The sequence below is a fragment of the Salvelinus alpinus genome, chromosome 8, assembly GCF_045679555.1.
Source record: "Salvelinus alpinus chromosome 8, SLU_Salpinus.1, whole genome shotgun sequence".
Taxonomy (NCBI): domain Eukaryota; kingdom Metazoa; phylum Chordata; class Actinopteri; order Salmoniformes; family Salmonidae; genus Salvelinus; species Salvelinus alpinus.
In genome coordinates this window covers 36,327,679-36,346,357 of record NC_092093.1, presented here as the reverse complement: position 1 = coordinate 36,346,357, position 18,679 = coordinate 36,327,679, and the positions used below count along the sequence as shown (strand labels likewise).

General features: G+C 42.1%; 1 protein-coding gene across 1 annotated transcript; it reads left to right on the top strand.

Moving 5' to 3' along the window:
- Positions 1-1,479: 1,479 nt before the first annotated feature.
- Positions 1,480-10,437, top strand: LOC139582237 (E3 UFM1-protein ligase 1-like). Its single transcript, XM_071412214.1, has 19 exons — positions 1,480-1,749; positions 2,239-2,384; positions 2,592-2,620; positions 2,745-2,842; positions 2,929-3,043; positions 3,217-3,347; positions 3,456-3,514; positions 3,713-3,859; positions 3,970-4,145; positions 4,304-4,483; positions 4,595-4,721; positions 4,900-5,025; positions 6,185-6,305; positions 6,619-6,785; positions 6,899-7,029; positions 7,157-7,237; positions 9,444-9,529; positions 9,659-9,839; positions 10,068-10,437. The coding sequence occupies exons 1-19, from the start codon at positions 1,673-1,675 to the stop codon at positions 10,275-10,277; spliced, it is 2,388 nt and encodes a 795-aa protein (XP_071268315.1). The 5' UTR covers positions 1,480-1,672; the 3' UTR covers positions 10,278-10,437.
- The last annotated feature ends 8,242 nt before the right edge of the window (positions 10,438-18,679 follow it).

The following is an 18,679-nucleotide window of genomic DNA, read 5'->3' as shown; positions in this document are numbered from 1 at the left end:
ATATTATCTCATAGAACAAAATGTATAAGATCTTCAGAGTTCCAAGTTGTCTTGAAAGTACGGAAGTCCAGAGAGGACATATGAATAAAACATAAAAAATACCTTGTTATGTCAAGATCATGACTTATTTATCTCATGATCACTACATAACAAAAGTACCACACATCGTTCAGATGCACGATAAACCACTCATCAAGGAGCCCTGTGGCTGCATTGATCGCAATGCGCTTGTGGGGTCCTGAACATGCCTGACAGGCAACACTGTCTCCCAGGCTGCGTGTCGCCCCCAAGACCACAGCCAATCGCATGCAAGGAATAACGCAGTTAACTTGGCTAGTATTATGAGCTAGCTGGTTAGCTAGGCAGTCTTGTTAGCTAGCAAGCTAGCGTGTTATCTATGCTGCATAACTGATGTGTATAATTATAAGGGACACTTTTATTTTACCTTTATTTAACTAGGCAAGTCAGTTGATAAAAAATGCTTATTTACAATGACGGCCTACCCCAGCCAAACCCTAACCCGGATGAAGCTGGGCCAGTTGTGCGCCGCCCTGTGGGACTCCCAATCACAGCCGGTTGTGAAACAGCCGTGTGTAGGTGTGTAGGCTGCTGCCAACATACAGACTCAAATCTCTGGCCACTTAAATAATGGACTTAATAAAGGTATCACTAGTCACTTTAAATAATGGCACTTTAATAATGTTTACATATCCTGTGTTACTCATCTCATATGTATATACTGTATTCTACACCATCTACTGCATCTTGCCTATGCCGCTGTAACAGTTTAACTTTAGTCCGTCCCCTCGCCCCGACCCGGGCGCGAACCAGGGACCCTCTGCACACATCAACAACAGTCACCCACGAAGCATCGTTACCCATTGCTCCACAAAAGCCACGGCCCTTGCAGAGCAAGGGGAACCACTACTTCAAGGTCTCAGAGCAAGTGACGTCACCGATTGAAAGGCTATTAGCGCGCACCACCGCTAACTAGCTAGCCATTTCACATCCGTTACACCGCACGCCATCGCTCATCCATATATTTATATGTACATATTTCTATTCACCCCTTTACATTTGTGTGTATAAGGTAGTTGTGAATTTGTTCGATTACTTGTTAGATATTACTGCATAGTCGGAGCTAGAAGCACAAGCATTTCGCTACACTCGCATTAACATCTGCTAACCATGTGTATGTGACCAATAAAATTTGATTTGATTTCCTGCTCTCAAACAGTTTTTAGGAAATTAGGCTATTTTGATAATAAATGTATGTGAATCAGTGAAATTCACAAACTAGAATTGTGTTTTTGCGTGACTATAATAAGGTGTGTTTGATGTTTTCCCAAAGATGTGTTGTGCAGTTGTCAGATGATGATGATGTTACAGAATTTAATTCCGTGACGTCACGAGCAAGGAAGGAGGGGGTGTGGCGGGAAAAAGGGGTGGAATAAATGGTGGTGTTTTTTGGACTCCAATGCTTTCCGTACTACGTTACCGTTATGTTGACGTGTGGATTTTGTGGCTCACTAGCCTGCTAGCTGTACTTTGTACAACATGGTTTAGCTAGTAGTGGCAATATATCATTAGTCATAGAGCTGAAGTTTACCTCCGTGCAAAGCTGTACTAAAACAGTTATACCTTCGAACAGTTTGAGAAGCCAACAAATACGATGGCAGCTGCCTGGGAAGAAATCAGACGTTTGGCAGCGGATTTTCAGAGAGCACAGTTTGCTGACACAGTGCAGAGGTAATGCCAGCTGGCTAGTGCAAAATAGCTAACTTACCTATAACCACAGTCCTAGCTATTTGGCTAGCTAAATCCATTGTTGACTAGCTAAATCGCTAAGCACAACAATGTGTATTGGTTGCTAACTTATTAACGTGAAGCTAGCAAATTAACTACTTTAGCTAGCTAAGGTAAGGATTAGGTGCTAATGTTAGCTATGGTGGGCTGAACTTCTGGCTGAACCAACTTAGCCAGGACAGCTGTACTAGTAGCTAGTTATCTGCCCGAAAGGGGGCTTCCTGCAGCAGTTTTTTAGCTGGACTAATCTTGTATTACCACAGTTTCCAAACCATAACATAACCTGGGCCTTTGGGAAACTGCTGCTAGAGCAAGCCATTGATACGCTGTATCAGGGGACCCAAATGCCTTTTAAATTGGTAGAACTAGATGTAGAACTGATTTATAGGGTCTCTGTGTGTAAATGCCTCTTCTACTGGAAATCCTTCCCAGGTTGTCAGAAAGAAACTGCATTGAAGTCGTTTCCAAGCTGGTTGCAGAGAAGAAGTTGGATGTGGTACACACACTTGATGGCAAGGAGTACATCACCCCATCCCAGATCAGTAGGGAGATACGGGATGAGCTCTACATCCATGGAGGTCAGTTGGCTCCTAGACCACCTTCTGATTCCAATGCCTCAGTCTTCAAACAAGTGTTGCACTCATTCATCTCAGGTCATGGCTGCATAGATGTTCAAGGTTTATCATACAACTGCATTAATTGACATGGACAAAAATGTATGGAAAATATGGTGATACGTGTTTTTTATTTTATTTATTTTTATCTTGTGTTTTTGCTTTCCAAAGGTCGGGTCAACATTGTGGACCTACAAAAGGTGTGCATTACTACTGATTCCTTCTGCTAGTGTGCAGCACTGTAGTTGATGTTTTATTTCACTTACCATATTGTCTAAACACACTTTTTTTTTTTTAAATGTGTATATATCTTTTTGTATACAGATTATCAATGTTGATTGGGTTCATGTTGAGGCCAGAGCAAATGACATTACAAGATCTGATAAAAGCGTTCAACTGGTGCTGGGGCAGCTTATCGATGAGTAAGTAAGACTTTTTCCACATGATGTATTTTTCATTGTTGTACTGTCAACTACTAGGGTAACAGATTTGTTCTGATTTCTTCTAGAAACTACCTGAATCGTGTGTCTGAGGAGGTGAACGATAAACTACAAGAGGCTGGCTTGGTGAACATCTCAGAACTATGTAAAAACTATGACCTTCCGGGGGATTTCCTGACTGAGGTGAATAATGAGCCACCTCTATCTTTACCAATACCATCCTCAAACTATGTGCAATTAATAATGTGTCCTTTCAGTAGTGTATTTGTGCTTAGGCTTTCGGCTTGGGCTTTCAGCTTGAGGTGCATTTGTGGACCTGTACATAGCTCTTATCTGTTAACCACTTTGTATCCTAGGAGCTGTCGAAGCGCCTTGGGAAAGTCATCCAAGGCCAGATGGATGAGTACAACAGGGGAGTCTTATTCACCCCTGCGTTCGTGTCTCGCCACAGAGCTCGCATCCGTGGGCTTTTTAGTGCAGTGACTCGGTAGGTTTCATCCAAATCCTTTCGTCCCTTGTTTTTAAACCAATACTGTCTTCCCCCCCCCCCCTCTCCCTGCTCCTAATAATGAATGAATTGGATCTCCTTGTGTAGGCCAACACCAGTCAGTAACGTGATTGGTGTCTATGGTTTTCAGGAACATCTTCTCTACTGTAAGTAGCTATTCTTTCTGTTGTGTTAAATTTCAAACCAAGCTGTTAGAATATTGTCAGCACTATACGATGTGTATAATGGTTTGTGCTGTATATGAACACACAGATCAATCAATGTTTTGAGTAGGCCTAATCAAACATGCACCTATGTCATGCTGTCGTTCAACTAACTTTTCATCTTGGTCCATTGTTCCCCAGCTGTTTTGGAGGAGCTGGTGAATACTGGCCGTCTGAAAGGCACTGTGGTGGGGGGCCGGCAGGACAAGGCTGTGTACATCCCTGACATCTACTCCAAAACACAGAACACCTGGGTGGACTCCTTCCTCAAGCAGAACGGATACTTAGGTCCTCTAACCTACTAAGATTATTGGTTGCAATATTTCTATTTTGTAATTTCCGTACTGTAGTTTTGCCTAACATGTGATTTGTACCCTAAAACGTTTCCCGCCACGCAGAGTTTGATGCCTTGATCAGACTTGGCATCCCTGACCCAGTGAGCTACATCAAGAAACGTTTCAAGTCCAGCAAGTTGCTGTTCCTCAGGGCGGCCTGTGTTGGCCAGGCCCTAGTAGAACAGGTGGAGGCCTCCGTGGAGGAGGCTGTCAACTCTGCCACATGGACAGATGTGCAGGTCCATACAAACCTTCCTGTACATCACTTTCTGCCAAAGCACCAATTAATATATTGCAAAATGTCTTACATTTGCTTTAATAGCATCTTCACTTTCTTGAGTTACTCAGCCTTGCTCACTTAAAGTATCCGATGTGCTCTCCCATTTTTGACATGTAGCCCATTCTGCCCAGCTGTCTGTCCATGGAGGACGTTGGCATCATAATCAACGAGGCCATGAGAAAGACCAACGTGCAGTCAACTGCCAGGATCCTGGGCGACACTGTGGTGGTCAGCGAGAAGTTCATCAGCAACTGTCTCTCTCTCTTTGATGAGGCCATGCAGCATAAAGCCCTTAAGGTAAAACACACCTGTCATGAAGTTGCCTGATGGGCCAAAACTGGGATTGTCTTTTGATAGGGACATATAGCCGTGTCTCCTCTCCATCAATTCAATGCTGTTCTCTTTCAGGAAGTCAAGAACAACCCTGTTTTCCTGATAACGGAAGACGATCTCAAGCAAGGCGCTATGATGACAGAAAACACCGCACCTTCCAAAAAGGAAAAAAGGGAGGCGGAGAGGAGGAAAAAGACTACAGGTAGTACAGGCCAGGCCTCTTTGTAATCCCTCTGTAAAATGTCGAGTTGATAACCTAACAGACATGGGCTGTAAACTCTTTTCAGCCTAACTATTTCCTGCTGGGTGGTTGAGATTTGATCCCTGTTTAGTTCCCTGTTATTATTTCGTTGGTTGACTGTTCTTGTTTTGCTTCCTAGAGGGTAGTGGCTGTAAAGGAGGTGGTGGTGGAGGATGCAATGCCAGAGAGGTCAGGATACGCAAAACCAAGAAGAAGGGCAGGAGGGACGACGACAGTGACGAGGAGGCGGCAGTCACCCCACAAAGTATTTGTAGTGGCTAAGGTTCCTAAAGTTAAAAAAGACCACTTCCTTAGACACCAAATACAGACTTTGTTATTTGCGTTTCCATAGATACTTGACGGTTCTTGATTGCAGATATATTTATTATTCACAATGAGATTGATCAATAGGCAGTGCATTTAATACTTGCCACGAAGCCTCTCTCCACGGTGATCCAAGCTCTGCATTCTGTTGTTCAACAAAGTTCCAATTCGATTCAATGCAGCGCAAACATTTTCAGATTAATGTTCTTGCGTTGTCCATATTTCCACTTCGATACCGTCCCTGTATCTAGAAAGTATTTTACTAATGTGGTGGCGAAGGTTCCTAGAGTTCAAAAAGCCCACTTAGACGCCAAATACAGACTTGGTTATACTCGTATCCATAGATGATACTAAAGAGTTCTTGATTGCAGTTAAATTATATTTATTATTCACAATGACATTGTCCAGAGTTGCCACACAGATTCCAAGCATGCCTATATTTGTTTCCATTATGGCGTCTGTGACGGCACGGGCAGCGCCTTTTTGATGCAATCTCCATCTTCGCGATTGGCTGATCCCTCCTGATGGCCCGGTTGGACATGACTCCAATAGGGTCATCAGGAGTCCCACCCAGTTGACTACATGAAAATGTGGGAGCCCTCAATGGCGCTGCGCATGCTAAAATGGCCTTTTGGCCACTAGCCTTTATCATTCTCTATGGGGCTGCACACCTGTCCTAATTATTGTTCCTGATGCCTTCTTTCCCCATAACCCCTTTATATGCTTCTCTACAGGTAAGCCCACAATAGGACACTAGGTGTCATAACAATAAGGGAGTTTCCCATGACAAGCATTTCTATTCAATTACAAATCAACCAAATATCTTCTAATACATTTTCTTTCCACATACAAAATAGCTCTAACAGTATGACTACGGTCATTATGTGGCCTCTTCCATACTGAATTCACTATGTAGCACAGTAAAACCTTATTTCAATAAATGTACACTATTACATTGTTTGTTCGGTGAGGCAGTTCTATGTAGCAACACGTTAACGGTTGTGTTGGAAGAGATGGCTCCCCTGGGTGCCTAAGTCTATTAGCGTAAGACAAAGGTAACCCCATGAGACCAATTATATTTTCTTTTTACTCTTTTGCAGATCGTAACAAACCGACTGAAGTCCCCTTCATGTCCCTGGAGGAAATCGCAGCTGTCCTAGAAGGGCAAGTGTGCGACTGCCCTGAAGAAATCCTCTCCGAGTTGGCAGAACATTTAGTAAGGTAAGGGTTCCAGTCGAGCACAATGGATTTACCCCCACGCTCAACAGACAAAATAAACATTGTGCATCAATGGCGGCAGGTAGCCTAGTGGCTAGAGCGTTGGGCCAGTAACCGAAAGGTTGTTAGATTGAATCCCCGAGCTGACAAGGTAAAAATCTGTCCTTCTGCCCCTGAACAAGGCAGAAGGACAGCTTGGTAAACTGTTCCTAGGCCGTCATTGTAAATAAGAATTTGTTCTTAAGTGACATGCCTAGTTAAATAAAAATACATTTTTCAATTGATTTTTAACATGTAAGAGTCTTACTGTCTGCAGGCCTTTGACAAAGACCTACCAGGAGGTTGTTCGGACTGTGTTCATGTCCTCCACTATCTCCACGACCGGGGTGACCAAGAAGAGAAGTGTGAAAGACTTCCAGGAGGAGCTCTCCAACCTGTACAACAACATCAGACTCTTTGAGAAAGGGACCAAGCTCTTCTCTGGTAAACTGCTTTATTTGACCCCCAGAAGTAGAGGTAGTCCTCACCACCAACACATTAAACATAAAACATATCGTCGCAGAATAAACATCAACTGCGATATTTGACCCCCGCAGATGAGACTCAGGTCCTCATTGCCAAGCACGTCCTGAAGACTGTGTGCACAGACGTCACCAACATCCTGGTGAATTTCATGGCGGCTGAATTGATGATGTCAGCAGAGAATCCCAGCTCTATCACCAACGAAGTTAGTTCTCCTCTCAGCCTTCTCATTCCGTACCCGTTCATTCCTGTTGGTTTGGGTTGTGTTATTCAGTTAGGCTTTGTGAATGTACTGTACATTCCCATAAATCACTGTGTATCTCTCTGTTTAGGTGAGAGTGAAGATATTAGGAAAATTACCAGAGGAAACCAAAGGACCTCTTATGAAGGTGCACAACAGTCTCAATGGAAAGGTCAGTTACAATTGAAGTCGGAAGTTTATATACACTTAGGTTGGAGTCATTAACTCGTTTTTCAACCACTCCACACATTTCTTGTTAACGAACTATAGTTTTGGCAAGTCGGTTTGGACATCTACTTTGTGCATGACACAAGTAATTTTTCCAACAATTGTTTACAGACAGATTATTTCACTTATAATTCACTGTATCACAATTCCAGTGGGTCAGAAGTTTACATACACTAAGTTGACTGTGCCTTTAAACAGCTTGGTAAATTTGAGATAATTATGTCAGGGCTTTAGGAGCTTCTGATAGGCTAATTGGCATCAGTTGAGTCAGTTGGAGGTGTACCTGTGGATGTATTTCAAAGCCTACCTTCAAACTCAGTGTCTCTTTGCTTGACATCATGGGAAAATCAAAAGAAATCAGCCAAGACCTACCTCAGAAAAAAAAAAATGTAGACCTCCAAGTCTGGTTCATCCTTGAGAGCAATTTCCAAACGCCTGAAGGTACCACATTCATCTGTACAAACAATAGTACGCGAGTATAAACACCATGGGACCACGCAGCCGTCATACCACTCAGGAAGGAAACTTGTTCTGTCTCCTAGAGATGAATGTACTTTGGTGCAAAAAGTGCAAATCAATCCCAGAACAACAGCAAAGGACCTTGTGAAGATGCTGGATGAAACAGGTACAAAAGTATCGATATCCACAGTAAAACGAGTCATATATTGACATTACCTGAAAGGCTGCTCAGCAAGGAAGAAGCCACTGCTCCAAAACCGCCATTAAAAAAGCCAGACAATGGTTTGCCACTGCACATGGGGACAAAGATCGTACTTTTTGGAGAAGAAAAGGGGATGCTTGCAAGCCAAAGAACACCATCCCAACCATGAAACACGGGGGTGGCAGCATCATGTTGTGGCGGTGCTTTGCTGCAGGAGGGTCTGGTGCACTTCACAAAATAGATATAGAATCATGAGGTAGGAAAATTATGTAGATATATTGAAGCAACATCTCGACATCAGTCAGGAAGTTAAAAGCTTGGTCGCAAATGGGTCTTCTAAATGGACAATGACCCCAAGCATACTTCCAAAGTTGTGGCAAAATGGCTTAAGGACAACAAAGTCAAGGTATTGGAGTGGCCATCACAAAGCCCTGACCTCAATCCCATAGAAAATTTGTGGGCAGAACTGAAAAAGTGTGTGCGAGCAAGGAGGCCTACAAACCTGACTCACTTACACCAGCTCTGTCAGGAGGAATGGGCCAAAATTCACCCTACTTATTGTGGGAAGCTTGTGGAAGGCTACCTGAAACGTTTGACCCCAAGTTAAACAATTTGAAGGCAATTCTCCCAAATACTAATTGAGTGAATGTAAACGTCTGACCCACTGGGAATGTGATGAAAGAAATAACTAATTCTCTCTGATTTATTCTGACATTTTACATTCTTAAAATGAAGTGGTGATCCTAACTGACCTAAGATGGAATTTTTTTTTAATTTTTTTTTTTATTTTTTTTATAAATTTTATCCCCTTTTATCCCCTTTTCTCCCCAATTTTTCGTGGTATCCAATCGCTAGTAATTACTATCTTGTCTCATCGCTACAACTCCCGTACGGGCTCGGGAGAGACGAAGGTCGAAAGTCATGCGTCCTCCGAAGCACAACCCAACCAAGCCGCACTGCTTCTTAACACAGCGCGCCTCCAACCCGGAAGCCAGCCGCACCAATGTGTCGGAGGAAACACCGTGCACCCGCCCCCCTCAGTTAGCGCGCACTGCGCCCGGCCCGCCACAGGAGTCGCTGGAGCGCGATGAGACAAGGATATCCCTACCGGCCAAACCCTCCCTAACCCGGACGACGCTAAGCCAATTGTGCGTCGCCCCACGGACCTCCCGGTCGCGGCCGGCTGCGACAGAGCCTGGGCGCGAACCCAGACTCTGGTGGCGCAGCATAGCACTGCGATGCAGTGCTCTAGACCACTGCGCCACCCGGGAGGCCGCTTAAGATGGAATTTTTACTAGGATTAAATGTCAGGAATTGTGAAAAACTGAGTTGAAATGTATTTGGTAAGGTGTACGTAAACTTCTGTATGCTCATTTAATAGTTGGAGGTTTACATTATTATTGCAGATGTTAGTATAAAGCATTAATGTTTGAGATTGTTCTGATGTATGTCTGTAAATGTTTTCTGACACTATTGATATTTTCTTCAGACGATTGAAGATTTTTTAACTAATATAGAAACTGCGGTTGAGGTGTGTGGATTCATGCTGAAGAAGGGAGATAAGAAAAGAGAAAGGTAAAACCAGTATCATCCTGCTTTAGACTTTCCTAAAATGAAGTCCAAGCATTTACTCAGTGTCCATTAACATGGACCTGGACTGGAGGTGCCACACATTCTTGGCTGACGTGTGTTCTTGTCCGCTAGACAGGCCCTGTTCCTTCACCGGCAGGCTCTGATAGAGCAGCTGAAGGACACTGAGGACCCAGCCCTGATTCTCCACCTGACCAGCGTGCTGCTCTTCCAGGCCAGCACCCACTGCATGCTGCACGCCCCCGGACGCTGTGTCCCCCAGATCATAGGCACTCTGGTGGGCCGCATCTCTGAGGTACTGCCCCCCCTCTTCCTTGTTCTCATTTATAATCTAGCTATATTGCTAGTGTTATTACACTAGAAATAGTTGGTGATGTGTCCTTTGCCACCTTTTATGTTAGGTCTATGAGACACCCTTTTATATGGTGGTATGTTGTTCATGCAGCACTCACGTTTGGACCTGTTACAATTGACAGTTTTACTTCATACTGAAGGTTTTGTATGAGTGTGGTTGTTGTTTCAGGAGCAGCACAGGCTGCTGACAGGCTACCAGGCCCTGGTGGTTAAGCAGTTGGTGAGCCAGAGCCAGGGAAAGAAGCAGGAGCAGGGGAAAGGAGAGAACCCAGAGGCGGGGGATGAGGCAGAGGCCATCCGGAAAGAGCTGGTCTCCCTGACCAGCGAGGTAAAGGATCTGGTCCTCTCTCAGAAGAAGACGTCTGGGACTGAAGAGTAAATAACAACTTTGACTGCTTTGAAGTTGGCAACTGCCGGCTGACTGATTTAATAAATCGCCTAGCTACTCAGTATTACACTGAACAAAAAATATAAAACGCAACATGTAAAGTGTTGGTCCCATGTTTCGTGAACTGAAATAAAATATCCCAGAAATGTTCCATAGGCACAAAACTCTTATTTAGCTAAAATTGTACTTGTTTGTTTACATCCCTGTTAGTGAGCATTTCTTCTTTGCCAAGATATTCCATCCACCTGAGAAGTGTGGCATATCAAGAAGCTGATTAAACAGCATGATCATTATACAGGTGCACTGTGTGTTGGTGACAAAAGGCCACTCAAATATTTTGTCACAAAACAATGCCACAGATGTCTCAAGTTTAGGGAGCATGCAAGTGGCATGCTGACTGCAGGAATGTCCACCAGAGCTGTTGCCAAAGTATTGAATGTTCATTTCTCTACCATAAGCCACCTCCAACTTAGTTTTAGAGAATATGGTAGTATGTCCAACCGGCCTCAACCGGAGACCACGTGTGCGAGAGCGGTTTGCTGATGTCACCGCTGTGAACAGAGTGCCCCGTGGTGGGGTTGTGGTATGGGCAGGCATAAGCTATGGACAACGAACACAATTGCATTTTATCGATGGCTATTTGAATGCACAGAGATACCGTGGTGAGATCCTGAGGCCCATTGCCGAGCCATTCATCTGCAGCCATCACCTCATGTTTCAGCATGACAAAGCTGAAAATGTCCAAATTCTTCAATGGCCTGCATACTCACCAGACATGTCAGATTTGATCAGATTTGATGTTCTCAGACACGGCCAATGACTGACCAAAAATCTAGGGGGGAAAAATTAATTAATGATGAAATACTGTATGTGGTAGAGTTGTAAATGGTCCTGTTATTTTAAATTATTGGTGGTAAATTCCATCAGTTTGTTTCTTTTGGGCTTACAGTGCCTTCCAAAAGTTTTCAGCCCCTTTGGATTTGTTCACATTTTATTGTCGCAAAGTGGGATTAAAATGGATTTAATGGTAATTTGTCAACAATATACACACAATATTCTGTAATGTCATGTTTTATAGATAATTTAAAATAAAAAAATACAAAAAAGTGTATATATATATCTATATAGTCGTTGCATACGTATTCAGCCCCTTTTGTTTTTGGCAAGCCTAAATTAGTTCAGGAGTAAAATTTGCCTTAACAAATCACATAAATTACAAAGGGATTGACATGATTTTTTAAATGATTTATCCTTCCTCTGTCCCACATAAATACATCTAAGGTCCCTCAGTCAGGTATTGAATTTCAAGCACAGATTAAATTACAAAGACCAGGGAGCTTTTCGAAAGCCTCAGAAAAAATGGCAGTGATTGGTAGATGGGTGACAATAACAAATCAGACATTGAATATATCTTTAAGCAAGTTAATAATTATGCTGTCGGTGACTTATTTAACCACCCAGGCACAAAGATAGCCATTTGGTGATTTTAAAACAGCTACAGAGTTTAATGGCTGTGATGGGAGAGAACTGAGGATGGATCAACAACATTGTAGTGACTCCACAATAATGTACTAAATGACAGAGGGAAAAGAACACAAATATAAAAAGTATTCCAAAACAATCTTGTATGCAACAAGGCACGAAAGTAATACTGCAAAGCCCTATGTGTGGGGCAAATACAATACATCACTAACTGCCTCATTTTTAAGCATGGTGGTGGCTGTATCATGTTATGGGTATGCTTGACATCGGCCAATACTGGGGAGTTTTTCAGGATAAAAATAAATGGGATAGGGCTAAGCACAGGCAAAATCCTGAAACCTTTTTCCGTCTGCTTTACACCAGACACTGGGAGGGGAATTCACCTTTCAGCAGGACAATAACCGACAACACAAGGCCAAATATATACTGGAGTTGCTTACCAATAAGACGGTGAATGTTCTTAAGTGGCCACAGTTTTGACTTAAATTTGCTTGAAATACTATGGCAAGACTTGAAAATGGCTGTCTAGCCATGATCCCCAACATCTTGACAGAGCTAGAAGAATTGTTTAAGGAGTTATAGGCAAATATTGCACAATCCAGGTGTGCAAAGCGCTTAAGAGACTTACCCAAAAAAGACTCACAGATGTAATTGCTGCCAAAGGTGTTTCTATCATGTATGGTGAACACAGGGAGCTGAATACTTGTGCAACAACATATATTTTATTTGTATTAATCCTTTTAAAATACATATTTGGCTTCCACTTTGACAGAGTATTTTGTGTAGATTGTTGACAAAAAAATGACATCAATTTCAATCCCACTTTGTAACACAATAATATGAGGGCTCTGAATACTTTTGCAAGGTAATTCTGAGGTGGCAACTATCTTTGTATATTTCACTTAAAAATTCACAGTAGCTAGATATTTATCCTTAGTAGTCTTAAATCACTGTTTCATCCAAGCTACTGCTGTATCTTCAGTATTTTTCCCCTTGGAACAAAAGATGCCTAGAACACTGGTGCCCTCCATTGGCAACACTGGGAACAACTAAACATGAAACTTGTATTATGCTTTTTCCTCATGACATTCTAAAGCACAATATCATAATCATAACCACCGCGAGAGGTGAGTATTGAACTGCAAAATAGACTGGAATTATATAAAGGATTTTCTCTTTAGATTATGACAGAAGTAAATTAAAACATTTTTTTTGCGTCCAATGTCAAGAGTGATAAACTGCTCAGATGTTGAGTGGCTTGGCTAATATTATATTGTCTGGATTGCATGTCAGATGGAGAACAAAATTGCTGCTTTCAAAGGGAATGCCAAAGAGGATATGTAACTGGGAGATAGTAATCAACATTCTATAGCTTACTGAATGATACATTTAATATAGACTGCTTTAATAGAACAATTTTATTATAAAATGCTTGTTGTGGTTTTAGGAAGGTCCGTGTCTAGACGTAGAGCTGTGATGGTCATGTAATTTTGGATGACGGTTATTGGTCAGCTAAATGACCACGGGCACGTTATAGAAACAAATGCTCCAGACTGCATGTGCTGCAGAAAGGGGGGTGTTGCTCAGGCAACCAAAGACTTGTTTGCTACAACACCTTGTGTCATCAATGAGCAAGAGTTTCATCACTTTGTAAATAGTCCAATGCTCAGGAGTTCCGTCTTCAGTCAGCTGTTCATTCCACACACAAAAAAAACGGTTATTTTATTTTCATGACTGTCTTCATCCGTAATCGTCGTTTACGCGATTATGCAGTAATTGTGCCAGGCCGACTAGACGCGTTTCATTTTCTATCATGCAGTAGTTGTCTGCCCAGTAGTTATTTTAGATGTGTGGAATCAGATCTTCTGTTTTGCAGTGCGTCTGTCTAACACCTGACTGCTACACGTGTGCTTGACTGACAATGGCAACACAGAGAGATGGGGAAAGAGTCTGTCTCTTGGGTGGTTTTCACATACTGTAGACTCGCATGCGCCCCGCTAACGATCAGGAGGGACACATGCAACACACAAGCCTATCCACAGGCACATGTCTTCGATTGCCATGGAAACAAGCAAGAGCAGAAACCGGAGGAGTTATGTGCATGAAAATAATAAGAGACTGTGAACTGTCTTATTTTTGTTCCAAGGTTTCAGTGGATTTTGTATCTTTAGCCTCTAATGTATTAGTCAAGTCAGTGGGCCACACATCATCTCTCCTCAGAGGCCGTCCATCTCTTTTCAGAGGCTGTCCATCTCCTGTCTACCTCCATCTCTTTTCGGAGGCAAGAACAGGATATTTGATCAAACTGTGATGATTGCTTGTTAACGTCACCTGAATGTTTTCACATATACACTACCGTTCAAAAGTTTGGGGTCACTTTGAAATGTCCTTGTCTTTGAAAGAAAAACATATTTTTTGTCCATTAAAATAACATCAAATTGATCAGAAATACAGTGTAGACATTGTTAATGTTGTAAATTACTATTGTAGCTGGAAATGGCAGATTTTTTATGGAATATCTGTATAGGAGTACAGAGGCCCATTATCAGCAACTATCACTCCTGTGTTCCAATGGCACGTTGTGTTAGCTAATCCAAGTTGATCATTAGAAAAGCCTTTTTTGCCATTATGTTAGCACATCTGAAAACGGTTGTGCTGATTAAAGAAGCAATAAAACTGTCCTTCTTTAGACTAGTTAAGTATCTGGAGCATCAGCATTTGTGGGTTCGATTACAGGCTCAAAATGGCCAGAAACAAAGAACTTTCTTCTGAAACTCGTCAGTCTATTCTTGTTCTGAGAAATTAAGGCTAATCCAGGCGAGAAATTGCCAAGAAACTGAAGATCTCGTACAACTCTGTGTACTACTCCCTTCACAGAACAGCGCAAACTGGCGCTAACCAGAATAGAAAGAGGAGTGGGAGGCCCCGGTGCACAACTGAGCAAGTGAACAAGTACATTAGAGTGTCTAGTTTGAGAAACAGTCACAAGTCCTCAACTGGCAGCTTCATTAAATAGTACCCGCAAACACCAGTCTCAACATCAACAGTGAAGAGGCGACTCTGGGATGCTGGCCTTCTAGGCAGAGTTCCTCTGTCCAGTGTCTGTTCTTTTGCCCATCTTAATCTTTTCTTTTTATTGGCCAGTCTGAGATATGACTTTTTCTTTGCAACTCTGCCTAGAAGGCCAGCATCCCGGAGTCACGTCTTGTTGAGACTGGTGTTTTGCGGGTACTATTTAATGAAGCTGCTAGTTGAGGACTTGTGAGGCGTCTCTATCTAACAACAACAAAAAAGACATCACTATGGTATTAGTCCATGGTCATTATGTGAGTACTTTTCAGTATGTGCTGTGGAAATGCCCAGGGGTGGTTGAATTCTGGGGGAAAGTCAACTATGTCATCTCTGTACTTATAGGAAAAAGTACTGCCATTAGATACAATAGTGCTGTTGCTTTGTGATGACTGATTTGCACTTGTCAGAAAGCCAAAGGAGAGTGTGGTTGGCAGGAACCACAGCTGCTAAGAAAATAATTGTACAAAAGTGTATTCCACCTCATCAGTTACCATTGCAACAATGGCTGCTTACATTTAAGGAAATTGTATTTATGGAGCTCTCCACGGCCAGAATCCACAGGGCCAAGGTGTCCACTCTGGACACATGAAAAAAAACGCAGCAGCAGACATTTCTGAACTCTTAGCCAACTCTTAACCTTTACATCCATGAATGTGTATCAATCATTTGTCACTATTTCTGAGGCTATATGATGTATTGTACAACAGATTTACTATGTAATATTAATTTATTTGTTTTTATCTCATGATTTATTTTACTTTATAATCAGATTGCCGGTGGGGATATATTATATGAATCCTATGAATTGAAATAATAAAAATACTTATTACCTCAGAGCTGACAGGATGACTCAAGGGGTGCATGTGCAATGGGTTGTCTGCTGCTGCTGCTGGCCTGACAACACTGATGCACTTTTCAAGCAAAACCCATTTCCGATAAATATTTTTGATGTATTTGGCTAGTAGAAAGTCTACATAAGCAACTGCAACATCGTAGAATAATCAGGTCATGGCACAGGTCATATACCATTTATTGGACATTTAATTGAATATCATGAGTGCTGTGTACAACAAATGCTATACACAAAAAAATATATATAAATACAACATGGAACAATTTCAATGATTTTACTTAGTTACAGTTTATATAAGGAAATCAGTCAATTGAAGTAAATTCATTAGGCCCTAATCTATGGATTTCACAACTGGGAATACAGATATGCACCTGTTGGTCAAAGATAACTTAAAAAACCTTAGTGTTTGTGACACACACACAAATGCCCCCAAAAGGTACTTCCAAGAACCCTATGGGAGGCGGGGTTCATCGAGGAACCTCCTTAGTTCTTGGGGGGTTCTTGCAAGAACTAACTGCCCAACTGAAACGTTTGAATTTGAGAAAACAGCAGGTGCAGGCACTTAACTGAACATTTTAAAGATATCAGTTTAAGGTATGACCTAAATTCATATTGTTTTATGATGATGCCATCTATATTTTCATATTTGTGCAAATGGCTTTGTTGTTTTGCACTTTCCCCCTTTTTAAAATTCTTTCTAAAACAAAACATTGACACAATTCAATGGATGTCAAAAGGTTATTCGACGGACCATTAAAGGGTTATAGAGGTTCCCCCACAGTTTCAATTTGAAGAACCCCTGAAAGATCTTCCAGGAACCTTTTTCTTTATAGGCTCTTTTAACTGTGCCACTTATGAATGTGTTATTCAATGTGTTTCTATGGGCTATAGTAGTAAAGGCCAAGATTTATATTTGATCAACATTGCTATTTATTTGTATTTTTTGGGATACCTAAAGGGCTCCTAAATGTATTTAATCAAATAGCTTAAATATCCATAGTATGACCATCTTAAAACAATTCCATATGTAAGCACATGACTGGGAATACAGATATCCATCGGTTGGTCACAGATACCTTTAAAAAAAAGGTAGGGGGTGGATCAGAAAACGAGTCAGTATCTAGTGACCATCATTTGCCTCATGCAGCGTGACACATCTCCTTCGCATAGAATTGATCAGGCTGTTGATTGTGGCCTGTGGAATGTTGTCCCACTCTTCAAAGGCTGTGCAAAGTTTCTGGATATTGGGATATTTTCAGCTTCCAAGAATTGTGTACAGATCCTTGCGTCATGGGGCCGTGCATTATCATGCTGAAACATGAGGCGATGGTGGCGGATGAATGGTACGACAATGGGCCTCAGGATCTTGTCACCGTATTTCTGTGCATTCAAATAGCCATTGATAAAATGCAATTGTGTTTGTTGTCCATAGCTTATTCATTATACAATAATCCCACTGCCACAATGGGGCACTCTGTTCACAACATTGAGATCAGCAAACCGTTCGCCCTCACTATGCCATACATGCTGTCTGCCATCTGCCCGGTACAGTTGAAACCGGGATTCATCTGTGAAGAGCGCACTTCTCCAGCGTGCCAGTGGCCATCAAAGGTGAGCATTTGCCCACTGAAGCATTTGCCCACGGTTACGATGCCGAACTGCAGTCAGGTCAAGACCCTGGTGAGGACGACGAGCACACAGATGTGCTTCCCTGAGACGGTTTCTGACAGTTTGTGCAGAAATTCTTCGGTTGTGGAAACCCACAGTTTCATCAGTTGTCCGGGTGGCTGGTTTCAGACGATCCCGCAGGTGAAGAAGCCAGATGTGGAGGTCCTTGGTTGGCATAGTTACATTTGGTCTCCGGTTGTGAGGCTCGTTGGATGTACTGCCAAATTCTCTAAAACGACGTTGGAGGTAGCTTATGGTAAATTGAATTCTCTGGCATCAGCTCTGGTGGACAATCCTGCAGTCAGCATGCCAATTGCACACTCCCTCAAAACTCGAGACATCTTTGCCATTGTGTTGTGTGACAAAACTGCACATTTTAGAGTGGCCTTTTATTGTCCCCAGCACCCGGTGCACCTGTGTAATGATCATGCTGTTTAATCAGCTTCTTGATATGCCACACCTGTCAGATGGATGGATTATCTTGGCAAAGAAGAAATGCTCACTAACAGGGATGTATACAAATTTCTGCACAAAATTTGAGAGAAATAAGCTTTTTGTGCATATTAAATATTTTTGGGGATCATTTATTTCAGCTCATGAAACATGGGACCAACACTTTACATGCGTTTATATTTTTGTTCAGTATATAATGCATGTTATATAAACACATGACTTCTCAAGAGGAAGAAGACACCTTTTCCTGAACAATACCAGATCCACCTTCTCTTGAGACACCCCCAAGTTGCTGTTGCTTAGTAATAGTGCTCGGAGCTATGATTAAAGTGAGCTTCAAAGCCCCAAGCACACTCATTAGTCACTGCTGGCAGAATAATGAATTCCAAGGAGGAAGCCGATTAAGAAAACCATCCTTTATATTCTTCAAGCTGAGAAGAATTGCCTTGGTCCAACTGTGTTCTTTTGAATTTATCTTTATCTAAATGGACCTGGCCTGGCTGCAAAAGGCCACAGAGGCAGAAGTCTCTTTGAGGCTAAATGTCCACATTGGAAATCAACCTTTTGACCTTTCAGTCGAGCATCTGTTTTAGATGATGTTGCCTGGGACCTGTCTGCTCACTCTGCCACCTCATTCTCTCGTTCTCTCTCTCTCTCTCTCCAAAATGTTTCTTTAGAGATTACCTTTGATTGTATGTCTTTTAAGTTCACATTAAAATAAATGGCTTTGAAATAAATTTTATCAGGTTAGCTGTTTAGCTATTACTATCCATTCCAGATAAATACATCAGGAGAATTCCACTAAAACCTATCAAACAGAACCATATGCATAAACACTTTCAAACAGTCCAGGCATCAGACATGA

What these genes read in the sequence shown, in the direction of transcription:
- LOC139582237 (XM_071412214.1), top strand. Translation starts at nt 1,673, where the DNA reads ATGGCAGCTGCCTGGGAAGAAATCAGACGTTTGGCAGCGGATTTTCAG. An exon ending in GAGGAGGAAAAAGACTACAG is followed by an intron (nt 4,722 to 4,899) that starts GTAGTACAGGCC and finishes TTTGCTTCCTAG; the next exon opens with AGGGTAGTGGCTGTAAAGGA. An exon ending in CCAGCTCTATCACCAACGAA is followed by an intron (nt 7,030 to 7,156) that starts GTTAGTTCTCCT and finishes CTCTCTGTTTAG; the next exon opens with GTGAGAGTGAAGATATTAGG.